Genomic DNA, 23,322 nt, shown 5'->3' with positions numbered 1-23,322 from the left:
AACTGAAGGAGATCCAAATCTCAGGTGGATCATACCATTTGAAATAGTGTGATTGACGATTAAATTTTTTTTTTGTGGGCCACAAAAGTTTAGGATCAAAGAAGATATTTGTTTTATTTTCCTTTTATCCTATTTGTGTAACCTTATCAACAGGTTGGATGGAAAATAAGAATTACGGTGGGTCCTAGGAAGTTTTTAATGGTGGACCGTTCAACCGGCATTGTTTCCTATAGTATGGTCCACCTGAATTTGTATCTTTTCATTTTTGAGCTCATGCACTAAAAATGATCTGGAAAAACACATGGACGACGTGGATGTAGAATACATACATCAAGCTGGGCCCCACTATAAGGGCCGAACCGTCTTCGGAGAGGACGGGGCCGCACCTAGTCCGCTTCCTTTCCGAATGCCTCCACCATCAACCAACACCCCTTGCATTACAGGTGTTGACTTTATATGTGCTAATCTGAATGGTTTTAAAAATCTTATCGCTGAAAATCTTGTGCTAGCTCAATCCACAACACGTCCTACTATTTGGACGGTCTGGATTCCGCAAATGCATGACACGCATATTGTAGGGAGACAGAACACTCAAGTTTGGACAATTTCTCCGGGCGATTCTTTCTTGGTAGTGTTCGTTTTTGTCTATGTCGTGACTCGGGATCCGGCATGTATCGTTACCCACTGGGCCCACATGGTGAGATGGCCTGATGCTTTGAACCGTCCATATTCTTGTTAATACCGTACACAAGTTCCAATCACATAATCATCTTTCAATGGTGATGTTAACTTTTGATTTTTAGATATTTCTCTTTTGATAAATCTATATTCATCTATACAGATATTGATTATAACAATCATCCATTCAGTGTAATTTTATGATGATGGCCCATATGCCGTACATTTCACAACATGGACGGTTCCGATATTCAGATCATGTTAGCATGTTGGCCCTCGTGGATGGCGACAGACGGTCATTCTCAGTCGCGACAGAGGCAAAACGAAGTCTTCTTAGTTGGTTGAGACATTGATACTCCGGCTGCATAGGTCGCTTGATACACAAATCACTCAGAAAATGCAGACGTAACATATGTCAACTCAAATTAACCGACTTAGATTGTGCAATCAACTATTTTCAACTGACAATCCCAATATCAGATTGCTTTAACAATTGTAACCTCTGCTTCGTAGGCACTTTTGTTTTCAGAAATATTTTTAATTTTTAACCGTCCAGTAAATATCCATCAATCCGATAGTCGGACAATCAAATAAGCCTAAATTTTCTTCATGCTACATCTAGATTGGTCACCGTATTTTGGACGGTTTAATTGTACTTCTTGTATGCCACGTGTGCAACTTCTAACTGACTGTGTATCAATCATCACGTTCTGCCAGAGTATTAAAGTTTTTCTCTACATAAAAGTGGGGGACTGTTTTTCCTCTCCTTGACCAGCATCGCCCTACGAAAAAGGGTAGAGTAGGAAAAAAGAGAAAAGAAAAGAAAAGAAAAGCAACAGCTTCTTGTAAGTTCTAACCTCCCTCCGGTTTGGCGTAGAGTTCAAAACAAGAGGCTGAGAACCGAACCTTCGTCTCCTCTCCTCTTGCTCGAATTCCACGCGATCTCGTCTTCTTTTCTCTCCCTGCGCCAGAATCTTCGACCAATATTCAAGGTACGTTTCTTTGCCGCTCGTCGAGAGTCTTCTATCTGATTTCTCCTCTTCGTTGGAATGATTTTAAGTTAGGTTTCGTTGGATTTGGTTTTCTTTTTCCTGTTCTTTCATCTTCTTTCGGGTTTCTAGTCGTTTGTTGCTGAGCTTTTTTTTGGGGTGGATGGGTAGATCTGGTCAGAGGTTGTGTTCCTTGTCTGTTTTTGTTCCGGAATTGGAAGATTTGGACTGGAACTCTGGAGTGATCGTGTGGAGAACTCTTCTGTTTGTGATATTGATTGGGAATTAGGGTTTCTTGGACATTTTTTTGGTATTTCTTTTTTCTGGAATTGAGGTTTTTAAATGGTTTGAAGGTTTGTGGAAACCGAGGTTTTTGACCGAATGTAGTGGAATGGTTGGTCGAAGAACTACTTTTCTAATTTTCGGTGATTTGCTTGAAGAATTGTTCTCTCTCTCTCTCTCTCTCTCTCTCTCTCTCTCTCTCTCTCTCTCTCTCCGTTGTTTTTTTTTGTTTTGTTTTGTAATCTGGGTTGAAGTTAGGATTTCTTTTTATATTTTTTGTTTTTTCACTTCATTTTGGAAGAATGTAGTTTGCATTTGCTCTTTGTTTGTGGAAATGTAGATTTTAGCATGCATGTATGCATTACGTTGACTTGGACGGCTTCGGTTGCGAATTTTGGGTTTCTTGCCTGATTTAGGATGATTTGGGGATGAAATAACGTTTTCAAGCGTTTAAATGTTGGGGGTTTCGTGGGAGAATTCTTTCTCAAAATTATCTCTCTTTCCTGTAACTCAGCTTTAAAACTGCTTTCTTTTTAAATGAGTTACCGAAGAAGTAGGAGTTGAGAAGTTTAGAATTGGTTTATGACTGGAAAATGATACCTTTGCGAGTTGAGAAGGTTGAAGTCAAAACCTTTTGTTCGGAAACTCTTTTTCTGATCGAATGCGACAATTTCAGCAGGATAGTTCTTTGTTTTTCATCAACTAAATTAGGAAGAAACAGGGGATGTCTTTGGTAGCAGATGTAAATATTTACATGGACACCTACTTTGTAAATTGGCAAAACATGTTGCTGTCATTCAACTGTATTAGTAGTTTCTGTCATCCATTTTCAATTGTTGGGTGAAATCTGGTTAGCTGGATTTCCTTTTCTTGATCTCTAAATTACAAATAAGCTGCCTTCGTTTCTCATAGCAATGTTGCAACCATTAACTCCATCTTATGATACCTTGTGGTGACTAGGCTTTAGTTGTTGCTGATGTGTATTCCTGCAGATTCTTTAATTTATCCAGCCATCTCCTTCGGGGATTGCTTAGTCTGTTGAGCCTTTGACCGAAGCTTTTGTTTCCAATTGTCACAGAACAAAGTGAAGAGGTCAGAGATGCTTCCCGAGGAAACATTTTTGTAGTTGCATTATAATAGGACTGATGTTCAGAAATTTTGACAGTAAGCTTCCTGTCATTGCTTTATGCCTGCTTGCAAAGCATACAACTTCGCTGCATGGGATAATAGACGGATGATATGAAGATGTGTCTTAATTCATCACTGTAAAGATGTGAATAATTCCTTCTGTCTGTATAGTTTGCTTTCATTGAAAAGCTGGATTCTGTGCTGTTAAGATGTATTGGTTCATCCTTCATGAGTCCGAAGACATAATGCACTTGCTGCATTGGAAAGAAATTGTCAGATATTCACAGGCATGCCATTTGCCCTAAAGTTAAAAATTGTCAGATATTCACAGGCATGCCATTTGCCCTAAACTTATCTCATTCTTGTAAAGTGTGCCACGCCGAGCTGTAAAATATCAAAGCGAAGGTGTTGTTCTCTGAAGATGAAGAAGTGGTCCGGAGGTGTTCTAATAGCGTCCTTGTTTATGTTGTTGGTTCTGAGATATGGTGTCATGGAAAATGCCCTTGGACAAACATCAATTTTAAGTCCCTTCTACAATACATCAGATCATCTTCGTTTGAATCAGGTTGGGGTTCCAAATGCAGTTCAAAATCCTGAAAATAATACAGAAGTGGTTTCCACTAACAGCATAGTCTCCAGTCTTTTTACTCAAAGAAACTTTTCTGATGAAGAAGTACGGTCTTTAGAAACATGGAACCATTTGAAACAGTTAATTAGTCAAGCTGAGGCTTTACCTCATGCTGTTGAGGCTATCAAAGAAGCTGGAGCTGCATGGGAAAGCCTTATGGTTTCGGTTCAAGAGGAAAGACAGCTTGGTTCTGTGAATGGAAGCCTGAGTCACAAGAAGAAAGAGAAACAGTGCCCATATTCTCTTCATAAAATGAATGCTTCTGAACTTGGGGATGGTAGTGGATATAAGTTACAGATCCCTTGCGGCCTGATTCAGGGTTCCTCAATCACTATTATTGGCACTCCAAGTGGACTTCTTGGAAACTTCCGGATTGACTTAACAGGAACACCGCTTCCAGGGGAACCAGATCCTCCCGTTATCTTGCATTACAATGTCCGACTTAGTGGGGATAAGATTACAGAGGATCCTGTGATTGTCCAAAATACTTGGACCATAGCTCATGATTGGGGTGCAGAAGAGAGGTGTCCCTCTCCTTCTCCTGAGAATAATGGGAAAGGTATCTATTCCTGTTAATATTTTCTGGTATTCAAACAGTGGAAACTTTTCTCATTTGCAGTTCTTTATAAGTTGTTTTGCCACACGCATGCACATGCGTGCGCGCACACACATTACTTGACAACTTCAGTTTTATTGTCTAGTTATAGATTTCTATAGAAGCCATTTAAATTCGATTATTCTATAGTATACTTTCAATTGGAGCAGCTTTTTTCTCTCGTTAGGCCAATGCTTGTTCTTTAATTTTGCTTTAACATTGAATCAATAATTGAGAAGTAGTTTATCTTGTCTAAATTGCGAGGATGTTATAAATTTGATATTGATGCCGTTTGGATGGTTTTCTCTTGCATAAGTATTGTAGTGTGCAATCATCAAGGGTCATATCTTGTGCTGACATTGTTCATCTCGGTTTTAGTTTCTAATGTGTGGATAATGTGTAGATTCAAGGGAGTACATAGAAATCATCATGAGCAATGATTAAAAAGCTAGAGAAATCGAGTCAAATCATCCAAGTCAATTCGGCTTCAGTTGAAACAATTCCAAAATTCCCCACTTAAAACTTGAACACGAATGTACTTGTCTCATTCTGGATAAGTCCTGCCATGCAATTTATCATTTTTCGTCCATGTTATCTGTTGCAAATCAAATTTTCTTTTTATTTTTTTATTTATTTTTTTAATTTTAAAATTTATTATTATTATTATTATTACTATTATTTTTGTCCATTTTGGCTGTTTCATATTTCTTTGAGTGACGTCATAACAATATGTGGCTTTGAGGTAGTGGTTCACCATATTTCTTCTTGTTCTTGTGTCGAAATTCTGAAATATCATGCCTTCTGATTTAGGATTGAATGGTATATGCAGAATATTTTCAGCCTTGTTTAGTTCATAGTTGATACTTTGTACTTGGAACGAAATCATGGTTTATATTCTTTACTGTTGCCTGTGATGGTATCTATTGATGGTTTGATGCATGGCAATCTGCCCTAGTAGGTTGGTAGATTTTGAATGATGCTATTCCCAAGCAAATAGGGAAGGGATACCGTGTCTTCATTCATCTCATTTGATCTATCATCTGATTCATCTTGTCTTGAACAATTAGCTTGCGCATATTTAAAAAAGTTTTTATTCAATTTCGTTTTCTTTGGGATTCTGTTGTTCTTACTTTACTGTGATCAATGCCAATTTGATTCCATTACAGTCTACCTTTTGCTCATCTTAACTGTCTTTCCAGTGGATGAATTGGACCAGTGTAATCCAATCGTGGGCAAAGATGATAAGTGGTGGTTTCCAACCAGTAAATATTCTAATGGATCGAGACGACCTCCAGTGGCACTTGACAGTGCTAAACCGAGACGCTATTTTCCTTTCAAGCAAGGATACCTGTCAGTTGCCATTCTTCGAGTGGGACCTGAGGGAATCCAGATGACAGTCGATGGAAAGCATATAACTTCTTTTGCTTACCGCGAAGTAATTTCACTCTTGTCATCTGTTTTTTTATTTTATTTTATTTTTCAGTCTGGTTACTCCTCACATATTGAGAACATCTGCATTTAATTCGAATTTATTTATTTCTGCTGATGAAATTTCAGAGTTTGGAGCCATGGCTTGTTAGTGAAGTAAGAATTTCAGGGGACCTGGATGTGATTTCTGTTCTTGCTAGCGGTTTGCCCACGTCAGAGGACTTAGATCATGTCATTGATTTAGAAACACTTAAGGCGGCTCCTCTTCCAGCTCACAAGCCGCTTGATCTTTTTGTTGGTGTCTTTTCAACGGCAAATAATTTCAAGCGTCGGATGGCTGTTCGGAGAACTTGGATGCAATATGATGCTGTGCGGTCAGGAGCTGTTGCAGTCCGCTTTTTTGTTGGGCTGGTGAGAACTGAGAACTGAGCATGTAGTATCAATTGATGTTGTTGTTGGTATTGCTGTTTCTCTAGAGAACTGATCGCCTATAACCAATCATATGCTAACTTAACCCATGACTCATATTTTACAAGCATTTTTTCTTTTGAAAATATCCTGATCAGCTCTGATTTCCTGTAACTTAATGTATGATGTCAAATGTACAACCACATTGAAGGGTGCTCTATTTTGAAATCTTAGAGGGCAGGGTTCAATCTCGGTCGACTTATCAGAAAATTTATGTTGACATTGATATTAGCATCTTTGTTTCTTTGTAGGGTGTTAAACCATTAGATAATGCAATAATGGCCTTTATTTATGGAAATCAACAGGTTTTTACAAAACATATATATAGCAGTCTCCTGCGAACCGGACTGCAAGAGACCTTAAGTACGGTCTTAAGTGGTCTGCGGCTCCAGTGGGCCCCACTTCAATGTTTATGTGAAATCGACCCAACCACCAGGTGCATCACCCCATGTTAGGCCCGGGGCCCAAATATCAGCCCTATCTGTGATTCAGGTGGGCCACACGAAAGGAAACAGTTGGGAGAGAGACATACATGGCTGATTTTTTTAAGGCCCACAATGATGATTACGTGAAGTCACTCAAACCATTAATGCCACGCTAAAATTAAGGCATGGTCCCCAAAAACTGGGCCCATCTGTGATTTACGTGGGCCACACCAAGGGAAATAGTTTGGAGGGTGAGTGTCGCCTGTACACTGTTTCCAATCATGCGTTCCACCTGAATCACAGATGGGGCTTGTTTTTCATCCCTAGGCCTAAAATTGGTTCACTCACCTGCTGGTTGGAGTGGGTTTTGAAAATACATTATTATAGGGCCCCACCCCAACTGTACAACCCTTTACCTAAAATTTACATGAAAGCTTTTATGTGGATGCTGACTGCGTAGTGAGGCAATCGCCACCCTTTACCGTGGTGTGAAGACTGTGGGGCCCACCGTGATATATGTGTTTTATCCAAACCGTTCATCTGTTTCTCCAGCTCATTTTAGGGCATGAGACTATAAGTGAAGCATATCCCAAGCTCAAGTGGACGGTGGACCACACCTTAAAAAATAGTGGGGATAATGATGTCCACTGTTGAAGCCATCCTAGGGCCCACATTGATGTTTATTTGTCATCCAAATCGTTCATAAGGTCACACAAACCTAGATGAAGGGAAAACACAAATATCAGCTTGATTCAAAACTTCTGTGGCCCCCAAGAAGTTTTCAACGGTAGGCATTCAATGCCCACTGTTTCCTGTGGTGTGGTCCACTTCAGCTTTGGATATACTTCCAAGTTTGGTCTCATGCACTGAATGAGCTTGGAAATGGATGGATGGTGTGGATATCACAGTGGCCTCACATAGTCTTCACACCACGGTAAATGGTGGTGATCGCCTCACTACACAATCCGTGTCCACGTAAAAGGCTTTGATGTAAATTTTGTAAGAGGGTTATAAAATTCGGTGAGCCCCGCCATAATGTATTTTCAAAATCTAATCTAACAAGCATGTGTGGACTGTGCCATTGGAAATAGTGTACATGAAACACTCACCCTTCAAATTATTTCCCTTATTGTGGCCCACCTAAATCACGGATGGACCTGGTTTTTGGGGCCCATACCTAAATTTTATTGCGGCATTTAATGGTTCGAGTGGATCTCTGCAATCATCATGGTGGACCTTAAAATCAACCGTGTACATCTTTCTCCCAATTGTTTCCTTTGGTGTGGCCCACTTGAATCACGGATAGGGCTGATATTTGGGCCTTGGGCCTAGGTGACACACCTGGTGGTCAGGGTGGATTTCACATAAACATTGCGGTGAGGCCCACTTGAGCCGCAAATCACTTAAAGTCTCCTATGGTCCTCCGGTTCTCAGGAGACTGCCACACACACACACACCTCTGGTTCTCAGGAGACTGCCACACTCTCTCTCTCTCTCTCTCTCTCTCTCTCTCTCTCTCTCTCTCTCTCTCCACGCGCGCGAGTAGAAGGGGACAATTTTACCTTCTCTCTCTCTCTCCATGCACGCGAGTAGAAGGGGACAATTTTACCTCCACAGTTAGTTTTCCTAGATCACCTAACTTTGAATGTTCACAGGACATGGAAAGACATTTTACATAATGCTAGGGGTATTTTGTAACTTGGGGGTGTGCCTACTTAGCAGTATACAATTTAGATGTTACCTACAAAAAGCCAATAAATGGCTTAGATTTTACCACATAAAAGCCTCATACTCCTCTCTCTATGTGTAGCACACACTGAATCTCTCTCTGGTCTCTACGTGTAGCGCACACTCCTCTTGCTGCTGCATGTAGCTGTACCCTGTATCTCTCCCTGTATGTAGCCCACACCCCTTCCTTCCTCTCCCCACATGCATTGCACATGCTATACCCTGCCTGTGTGTGTGTGTGTGATTATAGGACTGTAAGTTCATTATAACAGGCGGCGCGTGCATGCACACAAAGAGGCAGGGAGGGAGGGATGATCCCCTAAGAACCCCCCACCAAATGGGGTGGGGCTCGCTGTGATGTGTCTCTGACATCCAAGCCGACCATCAGATGCATTCCATCAAGTTAGGCGTGGGGCCAAAAAATCAGGCCGATCCAAGGGAAACAGTTGGGATGGGGACACCCACCATTGATTCTGCATGGGGGCCATGTGCTGTGTATGTGGAATTTGGACCATTCAGCATGTTCATAGCAGCAAGAGTTGAGTCGTGAAAAAGGAGAGTTCACTCTTGTTGTCTAACAAAAGTTTTTGGACCATTCAGCCCCTTTTGTATCTTGATTCTAAGTTCTAACCACCATTTGAAGAATCTAAGGATCAGTTTCCTGTTTCTGTCGATGAAATATTCATCTAGATCTAAATAGTGACATTCATGGTTTCTTGCAGCATAAAAACCAGCTGGTGAATGAAGAACTTTGGAACGAGGCGCGTACATATGCAGATACTCAGCTGATGCCTTTTGTTGACTATTACAATCTCATTACATGGAAGACTATCGCCATTTGCATTTATGGGGTAAGTTCACACTTCTTTTTCTGAAACTGTGAGTTCTGCCCAGCTGAGTTAAATTTCTCTCTGATATATCTATATACTCGAACAGACAGAGGTTGTTGCAGCTAAATATGTGATGAAAACGGATGACGATGCATTTGTCCGTGTGGATGAGGTGCTAGCTTCTTTAAAGAGGTTAAATGTGACACGGGGGCTGTTATATGGCCTCATTAACTCAGACTCCCGGCCTCATCGAAATACCGACAGCAAATGGTATATAAGCCCAGAGGTGAACATTCAACTCTGCATTTCTAGGTCCTCTACTAATTCTGCTATCCCAAATTTGTGCAAAACAACAATTTGATCAAACTTGACTATGTTCGGTGAGGCTCTGATACCAAGTATCTTCCATTTTATAGAATCAGCGTATTATATATTGACTTGGGATTGTTTCCGAGTCGAATTCTTAGTTCTTGAATGTTGCTGAAGATCGTGTTGCATCGTATGTGCAGTCTAGCCTAATGTTCAAACCAATGTTACTTAAAACATGAAACCCGACCCAACCCAACCCAACCCCTTAACATTTTCCATTCTGGATTGAGTGATCCAGATTATCGGTCATTTGTAATCTAGATCACTATTTTTAGCTACCCGAAATCATGGTTCTATATTATACTACTGATTAAGTTCATGCAAATTTATATTTTCAATGTAGAGATTTATATAGTTATAATATAACACTAAGCATGCTAGGTTAATAATAATAATAAAATTCATCAGTTCGTATATAAAACTATATTGCTAACACAGTGTCTGTATTGGAGTTACATGATAGAGGTGGGTTGCATCAGGTTGGCTACTGGGGTCAAATTTATGCTATTAACTTTCATTGTGAATCAGATGGCAGGATGGGAATCATGTAGCCAACCCAATTAATTGGGATAAGCCTTAGATGATGATGATGATACACTATCCTACCCATAGTGTTCCATGTATTAGAGGAAATAGCATATGGTATACCCGTTCCTGTACCATGTATCCAAGCAACCCATGATCCAGGTAACTGTGAGGATCAATTAGAATTATGTCTATTGGTTCTCTTGGTATTAAGTCCAAATTCCCATGTCATGTAAAATCAGTAGAATGGCTAGTCGATGCACGTGTTACATATGATCTTGGTGACTTCTTCACTAACAAGGCAGAGTTGAGCTAGTAAGAATCAAAAGACCTATTTCCAGGTGGTTTCCGATTTCTGAATGTTGCATAAGATCATGTTGCTTGCATCATAATCATAGTCTTGCCTAGTTTTCAGAAACTTATGTCTGCACAGGTTCCAAGTTCTGATTTTAGACTCTGGTTTCATATGGCTCAGTCAGGTTGAACTCAGTAATTGCAAGACTTATTGACTTGGGTCTGAGTTTTTGAATGTACCTAAACCCTTGGGTAGGGTAGTGGTTGTTCTTGTTGTTTCTGTTGTCATTATCTTTAGGGTGCTCTTCTGGTTCTTGTCTAAATTTCTGTCTGTCTGTCAAGGAATGGCCTGAAGACACATACCCTCCCTGGGCACATGGTCCTGGTTATGTAGTTTCGCGTGACATTGCAAAGGCAGTCTACAAGCAACACAAAAAAAGGCAGTTAAAGGTATGCATAACTTCTTTTCTCATTTATTTAATATCTTGGCTCATGCACACAAAATACTTAATGTGCATCCATTGCTTTTGTGCTCGCACATGTGCGCAAAAGGTCAAGGTGACATATTGCTGCAAAATTTGTGAAACATGCATGTGCCTACACATTATTCTTAAAATAGTGTTGCCATGCAGCTCCATGCCATGCAGCTCCATGTGGTGCATATGATGAATAGAGCGATATGTACTCTACATGGAAGCACATGATACATGATATGTGGCAACTGAGCAACATGAGAAACAGACTTTGAAGTGTCATTTTTTGGCATTTGGGTGTCTACTTGCATGCTGCGGCAGTTTTCATCATTGTGCATGTTCTTGTGCCACGTGAAAGTTAGGATTTCACCTCTTTGAGCCGAAGATAGTGATCCTTACGTTGCAGATGTTCAAGCTGGAGGATGTGGCTATGGGCATATGGATATCGGAGATGAAGAATCAAGGGCTGGATGTTAGGTATGTGAAGGATGAGAGGATACATAACGAGGGGTGCCAGGATGGATATGTTGTGGCCCACTACCAAGAGCCCAGGGAGATGCTCTGCCTCTGGCAGAAGCTGCTGGAGGGAAACGGTCCTAAATGCTGTGGCGGTTAACATTTGGTGCCCAAGTGTTGGATTAGCGCATCTAATGCTCAAGGAAGAGATGTGGCTGACTGATGCTCTCGGGATGCTACTAACTCCAGTTTTAGGGCTAGTGGTGTATTATTAGGGTTTCGGGATGTTGGAAAATTGAGCTCGAGGAAGAAATATGCTGAGGGTTTAGGATAGGATGGTTGTAACTAGTGTTTTTAGGGAGAGATGTGATGGCTAACTAAGGTGGGGGTATCCAGTTTTTTTTTTTTTTTCCTTGTTATTTTTAAATTCTATATTTTATTTTATAGATGATAGGAACCACGGTTTTTGCAATAGAGATGGCTAACTAGGGTTTTTAGGATGGGAGAAGTGACACCACTCCATATCATCACAATTGGGGGGCAGTGTTGAATGAGTTTGCTAAGGAAAAAAAGGGGTTGTATAGTTTTGTAAAAGGGCACTATATAAGACAGTCATTCCATTCATTTCACAACATATATTGATTTTTAGTTTCGTCACATTTCCGGTCTATTCCCAACATATATTGATATTTTTTTTAGTTTAGTCGCATTTCCGTGCATTTCACCGCATAAATTGATTGGTAGATTGGTTGCATTTCTCTCTCTATAATTTTGCACGTGGGAACCAGTGGGGGCTACCTAATGTACCTCAGATGTCGGACACATTAGTTTGGCACATGTTCTGCACGCAATGTGAATGATGGGACATCTGTTTTTGTTTTTGGGTCTGGATTATGAGTCGGTTCAGGTAGGAGAGGAACCAAGTACATAGTAGGATTCAGTCTCCCCCTATAGAAGGGGTTGTGCACTACCAGTTCAACCAATGAGCTGGATGCAGGACCCCCTGCTTGATGGCATGGTCCACTCCCTAACATGGGAAAGGAACTTCACGTTGGCATTCGTGTGTCAGGTGTGGTTGCTGCATGGTTGCTTTATTCAGTGTGTGCATTGGCTCAGAAACCTGAAAACTCGACTGAATGTAAAATCTTAATTATTAATAACTTGCTAGAATGTTATATGTATTATAGAATGCATAAATTAGTATAAGGCGGAGAATTTAATGGAAAACTTGGGAAAACTTCCATCAGTGGAGTTTTTGACTCAGCTAGATGATGGCTAGAAAGAAACGCTGAAAAAAAAAAAAAAAGACCGATGAAATTGAGGATAAGAAAAGAAAGTGAAAAAGAGTTGTCAGTGGAGTAGATTCAGAATTCAGTGGCAATGAGTTGACTTGGTCAAGTTTTGATTTACTCGATATGTTTTTAAAATTATGCCCGAAGACTGTTTGGGTGCCAATTGGAGATGTGTTTAATCCAATATTTTACTGACAGGGGCTGCCAATTTAGGGTTATTCGGACTTGGATGTAGAGAAAACATAAATATCAGCTTGATCTAAAACTTCAGTTTTCCCTTAAAAGGATTTTAATGTCAGGCATTTAATCCCTACTGTTTCCTGTGGTATGGTCCATTTAAGCTTTGAATCTGCCTCATGTTTGGGTTCGTCCCCTAAAATTTGCTGGCAAAATGGATCAATGGCATGGATATAACAAAAACATTATGAAGCCTGGGACTGCAGGCAATCCGCCCAGGGGGAAACAAGGCAACTTTTCTTACTAACATAAAAGCCATTGTAATCATAGTGGACATGGATTGAATTCCCACCATTAAAAACTTGTGAGAGGCAGAAGCTTTGGATCAATATGATATTTTTGTTTTCCCTTCATTGAAATCTATATGATCTTATGAACAGGTTGAATGGCAAATAAACATCACAGTGGCACTAGGAAGGTTTCAACGGTGAGTTTCATTATTGGCGCTGTTTCCTGTGTTTTAGTACACTTGATTATTGGACCTGCCTAATTTTTATACTCATACCCAAAAATGATCTGAAAAAATGAATGGACGGCATGGATAAAACCATAGATCACAGGGGCAGGACACAATCCGCTTCCCATTTATACAGGACGTCTGAGCTGTGCAAAAGGTGTGCTACACAATTAAGTTGATCGAGTCATAATTCAAGGTGGTCGTCCTTATTTTGGTGGGAGTTGATATCCATTGTGTTGGCATCTTTTGCATGGCGAGCAAGCATCACCTATTGGCAGGTTCACATAGCATGGCCGCACCTAGACTTGGGGCTTTCAATAGGTTGGGTTTGGGTCTTGAAGGATCTGTGTCCGGGGGTTGATTCAGGTTGGGTCGTTTTTTTTGGACGTGAACCTGGATTTGGTCGGGTTTGGGCATATGCGTGCATAATGTACCAATAGGTGTCTGAATCGTAATTTCGAGTTAGATCCAGGCCAGGTACACATCAATATTTAAGGGATTCATATGGTCGTGACTCTCTGAATTATTGGATTACGATATATAGTCTCTTTCAGACACGCGTGTCTTAGCAAACATCATTCCATCTTTCAAATACTGGTCCAGAGAGAGAGGAATGCTCACCTTCTTACGTGAGCACCTGTGCACACCTTCGCACACTTGTCATGGTCACAGAATCTGAACGGTCCACGTGATGCGGCAGCCCTTGAAAATCTATGGGCTTAATTTTCAGCCTGATCTAAAACTCTAGTGGGGCATGCCAGTGTACACATGGTATACTAGTACATAATCTAGACCGTTCAAATATTGGGCCACATGCCCAATCCAAACCATTGATCTGATGGGCAGGACCGCCTTTGAACACTATAGTTTGGATTGAAGATGCCGACTCCTCTTCTTTGCAGAATAAGGTTATTCTACAGATTTATTTGACTGTCTAAACACTATTGAGTTCTCTGGTTTGAGCCTAGCTTACCCATTTAAAAAAAAAAAAAAAAGTAAAAGAAAAGAAAGAAAAAACCTCTATCTAGAAATTTTCCAACTGCCTGCCTGTGGCTTCCCTTGTTGTGTGTATGTTGTCCACGCTGCTCATCAAATCAGGTCTCTCTAATCATCAGGTGGGCCACGCTACGGAAGCCAATGGACAACCACCCAACAACATCTAAATTCACATGGTGGACCTGTGTGACAGTTGGGTCCACCCTGCTGGACGGATTGGATGCCATACATCTGCTAAGGTGGGCCCACATTTATAGAGAATGTTGCATATATAGAAACCGACCTCCTGGACTGAAAACGAATATGCCCCATCTCTGCCTGAGTATGATCCATCGTACGGATGGTGACATAATAATGTCACTCAAAATTATCCAAATCATGAGTTGTACGGTGGATGTAACAGGGCCCAAAAAAATCAGACTAGAAGGAAGATCTTAAGCGTCCAATTGTGGCCAATCAAATGGATGGTTAAGATTGTCCGATGTTTGTTTCCAGGGTGGATGAATGGTAATAAACACGCAAGGTACTTGAAAAACAAAAAAAAAAACTTCCTCGTAATTCTATAGTCAAAAGGGTAGGTGAACAATAATAACCTGCCTTTAGCTCCAATTTTCCAGGGGTGGTTCAACCGTGTTATAACTTATACCCCATCACCAACTTCCTCGCCATGTTTTCATGTGCACGCTTAAAAGACTCGGCAGGTCAGATCGACTCCTTCGGTACCGAGTCAACTCAGAATTCGCCTGAGTCAGGGCTGAATTGGCCCGACTCGCAGCAGGATGGGGTCCCACTCAGTCCAAGTCAACTTGGAAAAGTTGCAGTAGACTCCTTTTTGGAACCATGATTTTTTTAAAATTAAAAATAAAAAAAATAAAAAATAAAAACTTTATGGCAGAATCCCTCAAAATATTTCATATCATTAAAAAATGGCTTTACTCTAAAAAGTTCCAACCTTTAAGGGTTCAAAACCCAAATTTCCTCCTCTTATCTTTTCTAGAAAGTGGGGACTTGCACATTGTGGGGCCTACGTGGTGCCTGTTTGTGTGAAATCCAACCTTCACAGCTAACCATGAACCAATAATCAGGTGGGTCACACTGTAAAAGACAATGTGCACCACCTAAAAACCTCCAAATTCACAAGTGGCCCACCTCATGATTCCATCTATCTGAATTTTTTAGTTGGTCTGATCATCATGATGCGGTAGGCCTGTTAAATTGGTTGGATGTCATATGCACACTACGTAGGCCCCGCAATGCTCAACTCCATTCGTCCAATTGTGACCTATGCAACTAGCTGGACCACTAAGTTATGGTCACCTTGCCCATAATTACTAATGGGCATGCGCATATGACATCCAACGGACACAAAAGCTCAGTCCCACAATGAAGATCGATTAGTGTGAAATTAAGACAAATTCATTCATCATGTGGGCCACACATGTATAATGGATCAGATCATGCATGCCTATCCATTCGTTTTCTACGATGTACCCCATGATACGCAATATGGCTACTAATTAATAGCAGTACTAATTAATAAAATAAAATACAATTATTATTATTATTATTATTATTATGTATTATGATTATGGATGGATTGGGTCACTTGGGTCAAGATGCATGCTAATTCGGCTTTTGCATGTGACAACAGAGCAGCCATTCATCAGGTTGGCCCACCGCGTATGTACCATGGCTCAAAAGTCAAGACTGATCTGATCATCAGGTGTGCCACGTCTGCATTGAATTGCACTCCCAGCTAAATTTCTTCAAGTGTACTTTTGAGTATGACTGATGAATTAATGACGCAGCCCACATGATGAATAGCCGTGATACCCCACAGAAATATATATACGTTGGGCCCACATGATCAAAGGTCAGGAAGGCTCAACCCTAGGTGTATGGTTACCTTCAACAACTAAGCGCTGAAGTGTATTGATTAGGCCAACTCCCCAACAATGGATGAACCTACTTAACAAAAAATAAGGCTATTGGACTCTAGCTTTGAATTTGAATTCTATTTTGAGTAGGTTTGAATTTGTAATGGTTGGTTCATCCAACACGTCCCATTCTCTCTTCATCTTTACAAACATACGTCTCCCATTCTAATGATTTCCAAACGCTTTCAATCACTTGTTTTGTACTCAAAATCTACCTGGGTTTTACAAGTTTCCTTCTCTCCTTTGTGCTCTTCTTGTGTTTAAATACCACAAATCTCTTGAGCAAGACCACTACACTTTTTGGGTGCTTAGACATTGATAGAAATGGGACACACAAGGGCAAGCATGTCGACCATGATGGTGATGGCTGTGCTCGTCGGGCTCATTGTGGACCAGGGCTCTTGTAAGGTCGTCCAATTCATCTTCGGCGATTCATTGTCAGAAGTCGGGAACAACAACCGTCTCAGTAGGAGCCTGGCTCAGGCAGCTCTCCCATGGTATGGGATTGATTTCGGTGATGGAATGCCCAATGGGAGGTTTACGAATGGTCGCACCGTTGCCGATATAATAGGTAACTCTGAGTAAACTTGACTGGGTCGACTCATAGCCCAAATGGGTTTTGCCCATTTGCTTGTTTTAGACCATTTCTATGCATTATCAAACATGCTTTTCTCACCACTTCGTGTTTATTATGAAATGTTGCTAGGTGACAAGATGGGCCTTCCAAGACCACCAGCATTTCTAGATCCAGCCGTAGACGAGGATGCGATATTACAAAATGGACTGAATTATGCCTCTGGGGGTGGTGGGATCTTGAATGAGACTGGACAGTTATTTGTAAGTAAACTATCTATCAAGATGTTTAGCATGGCATATGTGACAAAAATGTATGAGATGATCCAGACTGTTCATCTTATGCCCTATTGAGGATGGGGCATACCCAAAAAGTCATCTTATGCCCACTCAAGAAAGGGACCAAGACGAACTATATGGATCGCCTATACGTGCACAACCCTTAATTAAATTTTACAATGCAATAAGGAAAAGCATGCATGATCTTTTGGGCAGAATCAAAGATTTTCACTCTCCAAGCAAATCGAGTTGTTTCAAGGAACACAAGTGCTGATAAGGAATAAGATTGGTAAACAAGAAGCTGAGAAATTCTTCCAAGAAGCTCGATACGTTGTCGCATTGGGTAGCAATGACTTCATCAACAATTTCCTGCTACCTGTTTACGCCGATTCATGGAGCTACACTGCATCAGGATTCATTAACCTTCTCATGACAACACTACAACAGCAACTAAAGGTAAGGTGCACAGAACATGCGTAGTTAGGGCATCAACAGGCAGCTGATTATATGTCTTGAGTTTCAAATCCAAGCAGTTGCATTGTTATTTTTTATGGGAAATAGTTGATCAGGCGAGTGACTCAGTTTGAGTCATGGCAAATCACATCAAGCTGATTGAGTTTTCAAGCAAACTCGCCGAGTCTTGTTGAGTCTAGACCAAGCTCGAAGTGTCATACAGTCAAGTTTACATGGCTGGATTACAAGCTGAGTCACTGAGTTTTAGAACTATGGCTAAGACAGAGACTGATTGTTCAAGCTTATGGGCGCGTTCCATGCCCTCCTAGCGCAACTCAATTGATCCCTTGAGAAACAAATGTCTATATACATATGCACAACATGATTTAGTCTTTTTTTAAAAAAAATAAATTATTAAATTCAATTAAATTGGTTGATTATTATTATTATTACAATTTGAGTAATTAGACGATGCTTTGACATGTCTTCGTGCAGCTATTGTACACTTTAGGTGCTCGGAAGTTGATGTTTTTTGGGCTCGGGCCCATGGGGTGCATTCCCTTGCAGCGTGTCCTAAGTTCCTCTGGCGATTGCCAGGAGAGCACAAACAAACTGGCACTTGGTTTCAACAAAGCTGGGAATCAGCTCTTGGAAGGCCTATCAAGCCACCTTCCTAATGCAAGCTTCAAATTTGGAGATGCTTACGATGTCGTCAACGATGTAATTAGCAACCCATATGAACATGGTGCGTATACATGAGTTTTTGGTGCCTAAGGGTGCCATTTCCCTAACTTAGGTCACTCCCAAGTCCTGATTAGCCTTCCCCAAATGCACCAAAATTCTCAACTCCATCTATAATCACATCAAACCAGTGCTAAATGCTAGTTTTTTATTTTTATATTTCCAAAATGGGCTCGAACAAGTTTAGTGGGTGTGTTTGGATGCACTAATTGAAATGCAGTGTTTAGCTTAATAAAGTGGAAATAATCAAATTATAATTGCCTTAGCATATTGTAACTTGCAGCCATAGTTCAAATAGCTATTCTTTTTGTTAAATGGTGAGCTCGACCAACCCAAGTGACTTCGGCCAAGCCAAACCGAGTTGTGTTGAGTTGGCCGAGTCAGCTATCCGACTCCATGACTCTGTCCAAGTCAGGATCGAGTCAATGCCGTGAGCAAGTTTCTTAGCGACTCAGCAAGATTTTTGAGTCGACTCAACGAGTTGTAGAACTATGATTGCAATTTACATTATTTTCAAGTTGGACTTGACGGAAATGGCCACTCGGTCGTTATGATTGCTAGGAAACATCATTAGTTTTATCACTTCCTCAAATTTGAACCAACGTTTGAAATTCAATTCACTTGTGCATCTAAACTGGGAATGTTACATAGCATTTATGCTCATGATCATCTTTTGGATTTGGATGATTCTAGGTTTCAACAACTCAGATGCACCATGTTGCTCCTTGGGACGGATTCGACCGGCATTGACATGCACCCCTGCATCAAGCCTGTGCACAGATAGAAGCAAGTACGTGTTTTGGGACGAGTATCACCCGTCGGACCAAGCAAATGAGATAATTGCTAATGAGATTATTAGAAAACTAGGGTTTTTGAAAAATAATGAAACAGATGCTCCAGCAAGTGCACCAGCAGGTGCACCAGCACTTGCTCCCTCTCCAGCGTAGTGGGTCATGGCACTGTAGTTTTATCGAGGGATGTTGTAGCTTATGTGTTCTTTCCATGATTTCGAAGTTTATATATGTATACAATTGAGTACAACTCTCAAATTCAAGTAAGTCTCATATAAATTCAATGGTCGTATATTTTTGCAAGAAGTGTATGAAAATGCATTGGGGTCACAAGCCAAGCAGTGAATGTTACAAGTCCTTCGATTGATGGACGGTTAAAATCATAGAATGGTCAATGGCATAGTTCTAAAACTTGGTGCTGAGTCAACTTGACTAGACAAGAAATTGAGCTGAGTCACTGTGAAACTTGCTGAGGAGATTTAATCAGTTCAGACTCACTTTGACTCGTAGAGTAGGCGAGGTTGACTCAACACAAATTGCTTCAATTAGCTGTTTTTTAAATAAAGTGAAGATAGTAATTACAACTCTAACAGACTAGTGCTGTGAACCATAGTTTCCAAAACTCGTATACTTGACCTGAAACCTAGTTGGGTCAACTCGAATAATTGAGATTTATAACCGAGTCTCTTAGAATCTCCATACCCAGGTTAGCCTTTTTATTTATTTATTTTGTGTGTGCGCTTACGAACTTTATATATAGTCATACTATTTTATGCATTTGTTGTTTGTGGATGAGATCATTTTTTTTTTAATTTTAAAAAACAGAAAAAGAGGAGCGGCTGTCTGGTGACCTGTCTTTTGAAGTCGGTGTCCCACCGATCATCATGGCTAACGTCACTCGAATTTGTGACCTCCACTACTATGTGGGTGATGTAAATATTGCATAAGGTGTTCCAACCAAGGAAAACTATCTTGGCCTTTATATCTATGGATGATTAATGGTTAAGATTACTTCTCACTGAAAAGAGGAGTGCCCTAACTAGTGACCCACTTCTTCAAGTATCCAGATTGGGCCCGGATTCTGATCTGATCTGATCTAAACCAATCAGACCTGGAATCTGATCTCATCAGAATCCACGGATCCGGGTACCTGTCGAGAGGCTAGGCATGCTGGTGAAACTATCACCTGGAGGTGCTATATTTGAAGCTTCACATTCAGCTCTCTCCTACCAACACCTCACTTGTGTAGCACATCTGAGCCGTTCGAAAGGTGTGGTTAACACCTTTGAAACAAATGGGCAGCCAATGGTGTGGACCAGTGTATAGGTGTGGCCACAAAACTAGTGGATTAGCCTGACTTTTACGGTTGGTGATCTTTATGGGTGTGGCCCATCTGGTCCGATGTCTTACACGTGAGACACGTGGTGCGTAAGAGGTGGCTGTATGTGGAAGTTCACATGCAATGGTTGTATGTGATCATTTCTCCACCTATTTCATTCTAAGAACCTGTTTTGAAGAGATGTTGACATGGATACATAAATCGTAACCGGACTAATAGTATCTCAGTTAGTCTTATACGAAATCCCTATAAATTTATACCATTTGTTGTCATCATCTTGTTATAAATTATTATTCTTAATAGGGAATGATCAGATGCGTCCAAACATGTGACTATTTCCATAGGGTCAAGCTATGTGGGGCCCAGTGTCATGCGTGTGTGCAATCCAATCCGTCCAAGATATGCCCACCCCTGTATTACATGAAGCTCAAAATTCAACCTAACCCAAACCTGAAGTAGGCCACACCACAAGAAACAACAAGGAGAAATGGGGAGGGAGAGATCCACCTTGGAAACTTCCAGATTTTGTATGGGGCCCATCGCAGAGAGTATATACTATCCAGTCCGATAATCATACGCTCCCTACTATGATGAAGGCATATCCCAAAAATCAGTCCATTTCATAACTTTTTTGGATCACACCAGGTAAACTTAGAGGTTTTAGACATGATTTTACATTGTAGCCTGTGGTGTAGACCACTTGAGTTGTGGATCGGCCTGATATTTGAGATTTGTGGTGGACGTGAGGTGGCACACCTGATACACGGTTTGAATTCTAGATACACATCATGGTGGTCACTACAGAAGCTCGACCTTATGGGAAATCGCACTCTTCCGAATCGACGTGACCATTCACCACTAATATCTAAGATGGAAATCTGGTGGGCCCACAGAAAGATGTGGGTTGTTTGGTCGGTCGCGTGATATGTGATATAAGCTTTGACTTCTTTGTGATTATCCATTCATGTAAAATGCAACAATGTCTTATATAAAGGTTCTGATCACGTTGGCCCGGCTGCTTAGAGTACCCATTTCGCATGGACTATTCAGGGGCTGGGCTTGACGGAGTGCCTGTGCTCTCGTCACGGCCTACAGGGGATCAGGTCTAGCCCATTTGCCTACCAGCTAGGCATAAAGATAACTATGAAGGGTAAAATTGTCATCAAGTTCCAAATTATATTTAGTTGGGTGTTTGACTTTTCAATTCTTAAAGTCTGTGATATTTTTACTTTGAAACTTGGTTCATAAAGGGCTAATTTATAACTATGGGCTCCACCATGATATATGTGACACATGCATACTCTTTATCTGTTTTCCTTGAACGTTTTAAGGCATGAGCTAAAAAATGAGATGGATCCAAAGCTCAAGTGGCCCACACTTAGGAAATTGTGGTGATATAAGATTTTTAACTGTAGGTGTTCAACTCTCTGGTTCATGTGGTATGGTTTACTTGAGCTTTCGATCTACCTTAATTTCGAGTTCATGCCTTAAAATTAGCCCTCAGAATGGATGGACAGCATGGATAAGGCCACTTATATTACAGTGCACTCTACATGAAATATGCACCTTCCTTCATTTTAGTGTTCAAAAATTAAGTTGTTACTGTTAGGTAAAAAAAATACACGAAGTACATTAATAATTGAGGAAAATGAAAAATAAACACAGCTTGAGCAGCAATCACATGGATGGAAAACGATTTTAGCCATTTGTTCGTTGTAGCGGGGGAAGTTAAACAATGGGACATTCATGTGATTCTGCTTGCGCCACGTGTTCCTAGATAAAACACAATATGAGCAAGAGAGTAAAATGACTTTTTTGCCCCTACATTTGCAAACAAAACTAATAGCCTGCACGTGCCCACACTCGTTGAAAGATAAAAGTAAAAAGTGACGATGGCAGGTCCATGTTTTTTTCAGCCTCAGGATGAGAAAGGGGTGAGATAATATCTACCATATAAAAATGAAGTAGGTTGTGGATATTTTTGCTTCCAAAATTAATTTTCCTCATGAATAAGGACATGGTAAAACGTTTTAATTAAGTCAAGAGTACGTTAGGAAAATGAAAATATGGCTGACCTCAATCAAGCAAAGCAGCGAAGAAAGATTTCACCTGTGAAAGCCAATGTGCAGTTTCTGTCTTACCTGCCGACTTTCTCCAACTTGAGCTTAGGAGCTGATTGTTTTTATTTTTTAATTTTTTTCGTCTTCATACTCCCTCTCAACATGTGCCACACACCCGAGCAGCAGCCGTAGTAGTAATAATGATTGTGGTAAGAATCGGATCGCACCATGCTGTGAGTGCTATTTTGATTTTGATAGCATGTGGTCCAGTGATCACATCAAAAGGATCAACTTAACCATTGACTTGTGGAGTTGATTGCAACCATAAAGATTTTTATTTTCAATGGTTCACATTCAGCCAAACACATAGGGTGGCTAGAATCACACGTTTAAGTGTAATTAAAATTTTTTTAAAAAAAAAAAAAAAAAAAAAAAACTGTTGCCTGCCCTATGGAAACACCCAGAAAGTGGACGGTTCAAACATTCACCACGTAGAAAATGAATATGGACCTAAATGGGTCGTATGGCCTCACACCTAACGGCCCAATAAAAACTGAAACCCACAAAAGGGAAAATTAGGGCGACTTGAGCCTCTTACCTAATAGTTTTAGCATTTAGCTCTTCTCCGTTGAAGTTCCATGGACCCACTTACAAAAAGGGTCTTAAAAATGTGATAAGAAGCTAGTCAATAGGTGCTCTTAACTATATTATAAGCAACGTTTGGCCTATATTGGAAAGAAAGTAATATACTAATTAAATACCCCATGACCCTATTAACAACCAAAGGGGAATTATGAGTTCTGATGCATATAGAAATGGGAATTTGTGAATGCTGTCCAGGTGCATCCCTTTAGCACAAGTGGGCCCCATG

The 23,322-nt window shown here is 40.6% G+C and overlaps 2 protein-coding genes across 4 annotated transcripts; both read left to right on the top strand.

Annotated features, from left to right (window-relative positions):
* Positions 1–1,442: 1,442 nt before the first annotated feature.
* On the top strand, positions 1,443–11,991 carry LOC131231297 (beta-1,3-galactosyltransferase GALT1). Of its 3 annotated transcripts, XM_058227445.1 has the most exons (8): positions 1,445–1,670; positions 3,028–4,264; positions 5,500–5,735; positions 5,858–6,139; positions 9,072–9,200; positions 9,286–9,465; positions 10,710–10,817; positions 11,247–11,988. In XM_058227445.1, exons 2-8 carry the CDS (start codon positions 3,499–3,501, stop codon positions 11,454–11,456), a joined length of 1,911 nt encoding a protein of 636 aa, XP_058083428.1. In that variant the 5' UTR covers positions 1,445–1,670; positions 3,028–3,498; the 3' UTR covers positions 11,457–11,988. The 3 variants fall into 3 exon arrangements, with proteins under 3 accessions (XP_058083445.1, XP_058083428.1, XP_058083436.1); XM_058227462.1 differs by lacking the exon at positions 9,286–9,465 and having other exon boundaries at positions 1,443–1,670; positions 11,247–11,991; XM_058227453.1 differs by lacking the exon at positions 1,445–1,670 and having other exon boundaries at positions 3,008–4,264.
* A 4,371-nt stretch (positions 11,992–16,362) lies between these two features.
* On the top strand, positions 16,363–19,346 carry LOC131231288 (GDSL esterase/lipase At1g74460-like). The gene is made up of 5 exons (XM_058227433.1): positions 16,363–16,786; positions 16,922–17,052; positions 17,284–17,523; positions 18,016–18,265; positions 18,955–19,346. The coding sequence occupies exons 1-5, from the start codon at positions 16,540–16,542 to the stop codon at positions 19,206–19,208; spliced, it is 1,122 nt and encodes a 373-aa protein (XP_058083416.1). The 5' UTR covers positions 16,363–16,539; the 3' UTR covers positions 19,209–19,346.
* The last annotated feature ends 3,976 nt before the right edge of the window (positions 19,347–23,322 follow it).

This window comes from Magnolia sinica, chromosome 2 (genome assembly GCF_029962835.1).
Source record: "Magnolia sinica isolate HGM2019 chromosome 2, MsV1, whole genome shotgun sequence".
In the NCBI taxonomy this organism is placed as follows: Eukaryota; Viridiplantae; Streptophyta; class Magnoliopsida; order Magnoliales; family Magnoliaceae; genus Magnolia; species Magnolia sinica.
Note: the sequence above shows the minus strand (reverse complement) of the source record. Positions and strands in the feature narration are given on the sequence as shown.

What these genes read in the sequence shown, in the direction of transcription:
- LOC131231288 (XM_058227433.1), top strand. Translation starts at nt 16,540, where the DNA reads ATGGGACACACAAGGGCAAGCATGTCGACCATGATGGTGATGGCTGTG. An exon ending in CACCGTTGCCGATATAATAG is followed by an intron (nt 16,787 to 16,921) that starts GTAACTCTGAGT and finishes AAATGTTGCTAG; the next exon opens with GTGACAAGATGGGCCTTCCA. An exon ending in ATGAGACTGGACAGTTATTT is followed by an intron (nt 17,053 to 17,283) that starts GTAAGTAAACTA and finishes TCTTTTGGGCAG; the next exon opens with AATCAAAGATTTTCACTCTC.
- LOC131231297 (XM_058227445.1), top strand. Translation starts at nt 3,499, where the DNA reads ATGAAGAAGTGGTCCGGAGGTGTTCTAATAGCGTCCTTGTTTATGTTG. An exon ending in TCCTGAGAATAATGGGAAAG is followed by an intron (nt 4,265 to 5,499) that starts GTATCTATTCCT and finishes CTGTCTTTCCAG; the next exon opens with TGGATGAATTGGACCAGTGT. An exon ending in AATGGTATATAAGCCCAGAG is followed by an intron (nt 9,466 to 10,709) that starts GTGAACATTCAA and finishes CTGTCTGTCAAG; the next exon opens with GAATGGCCTGAAGACACATA.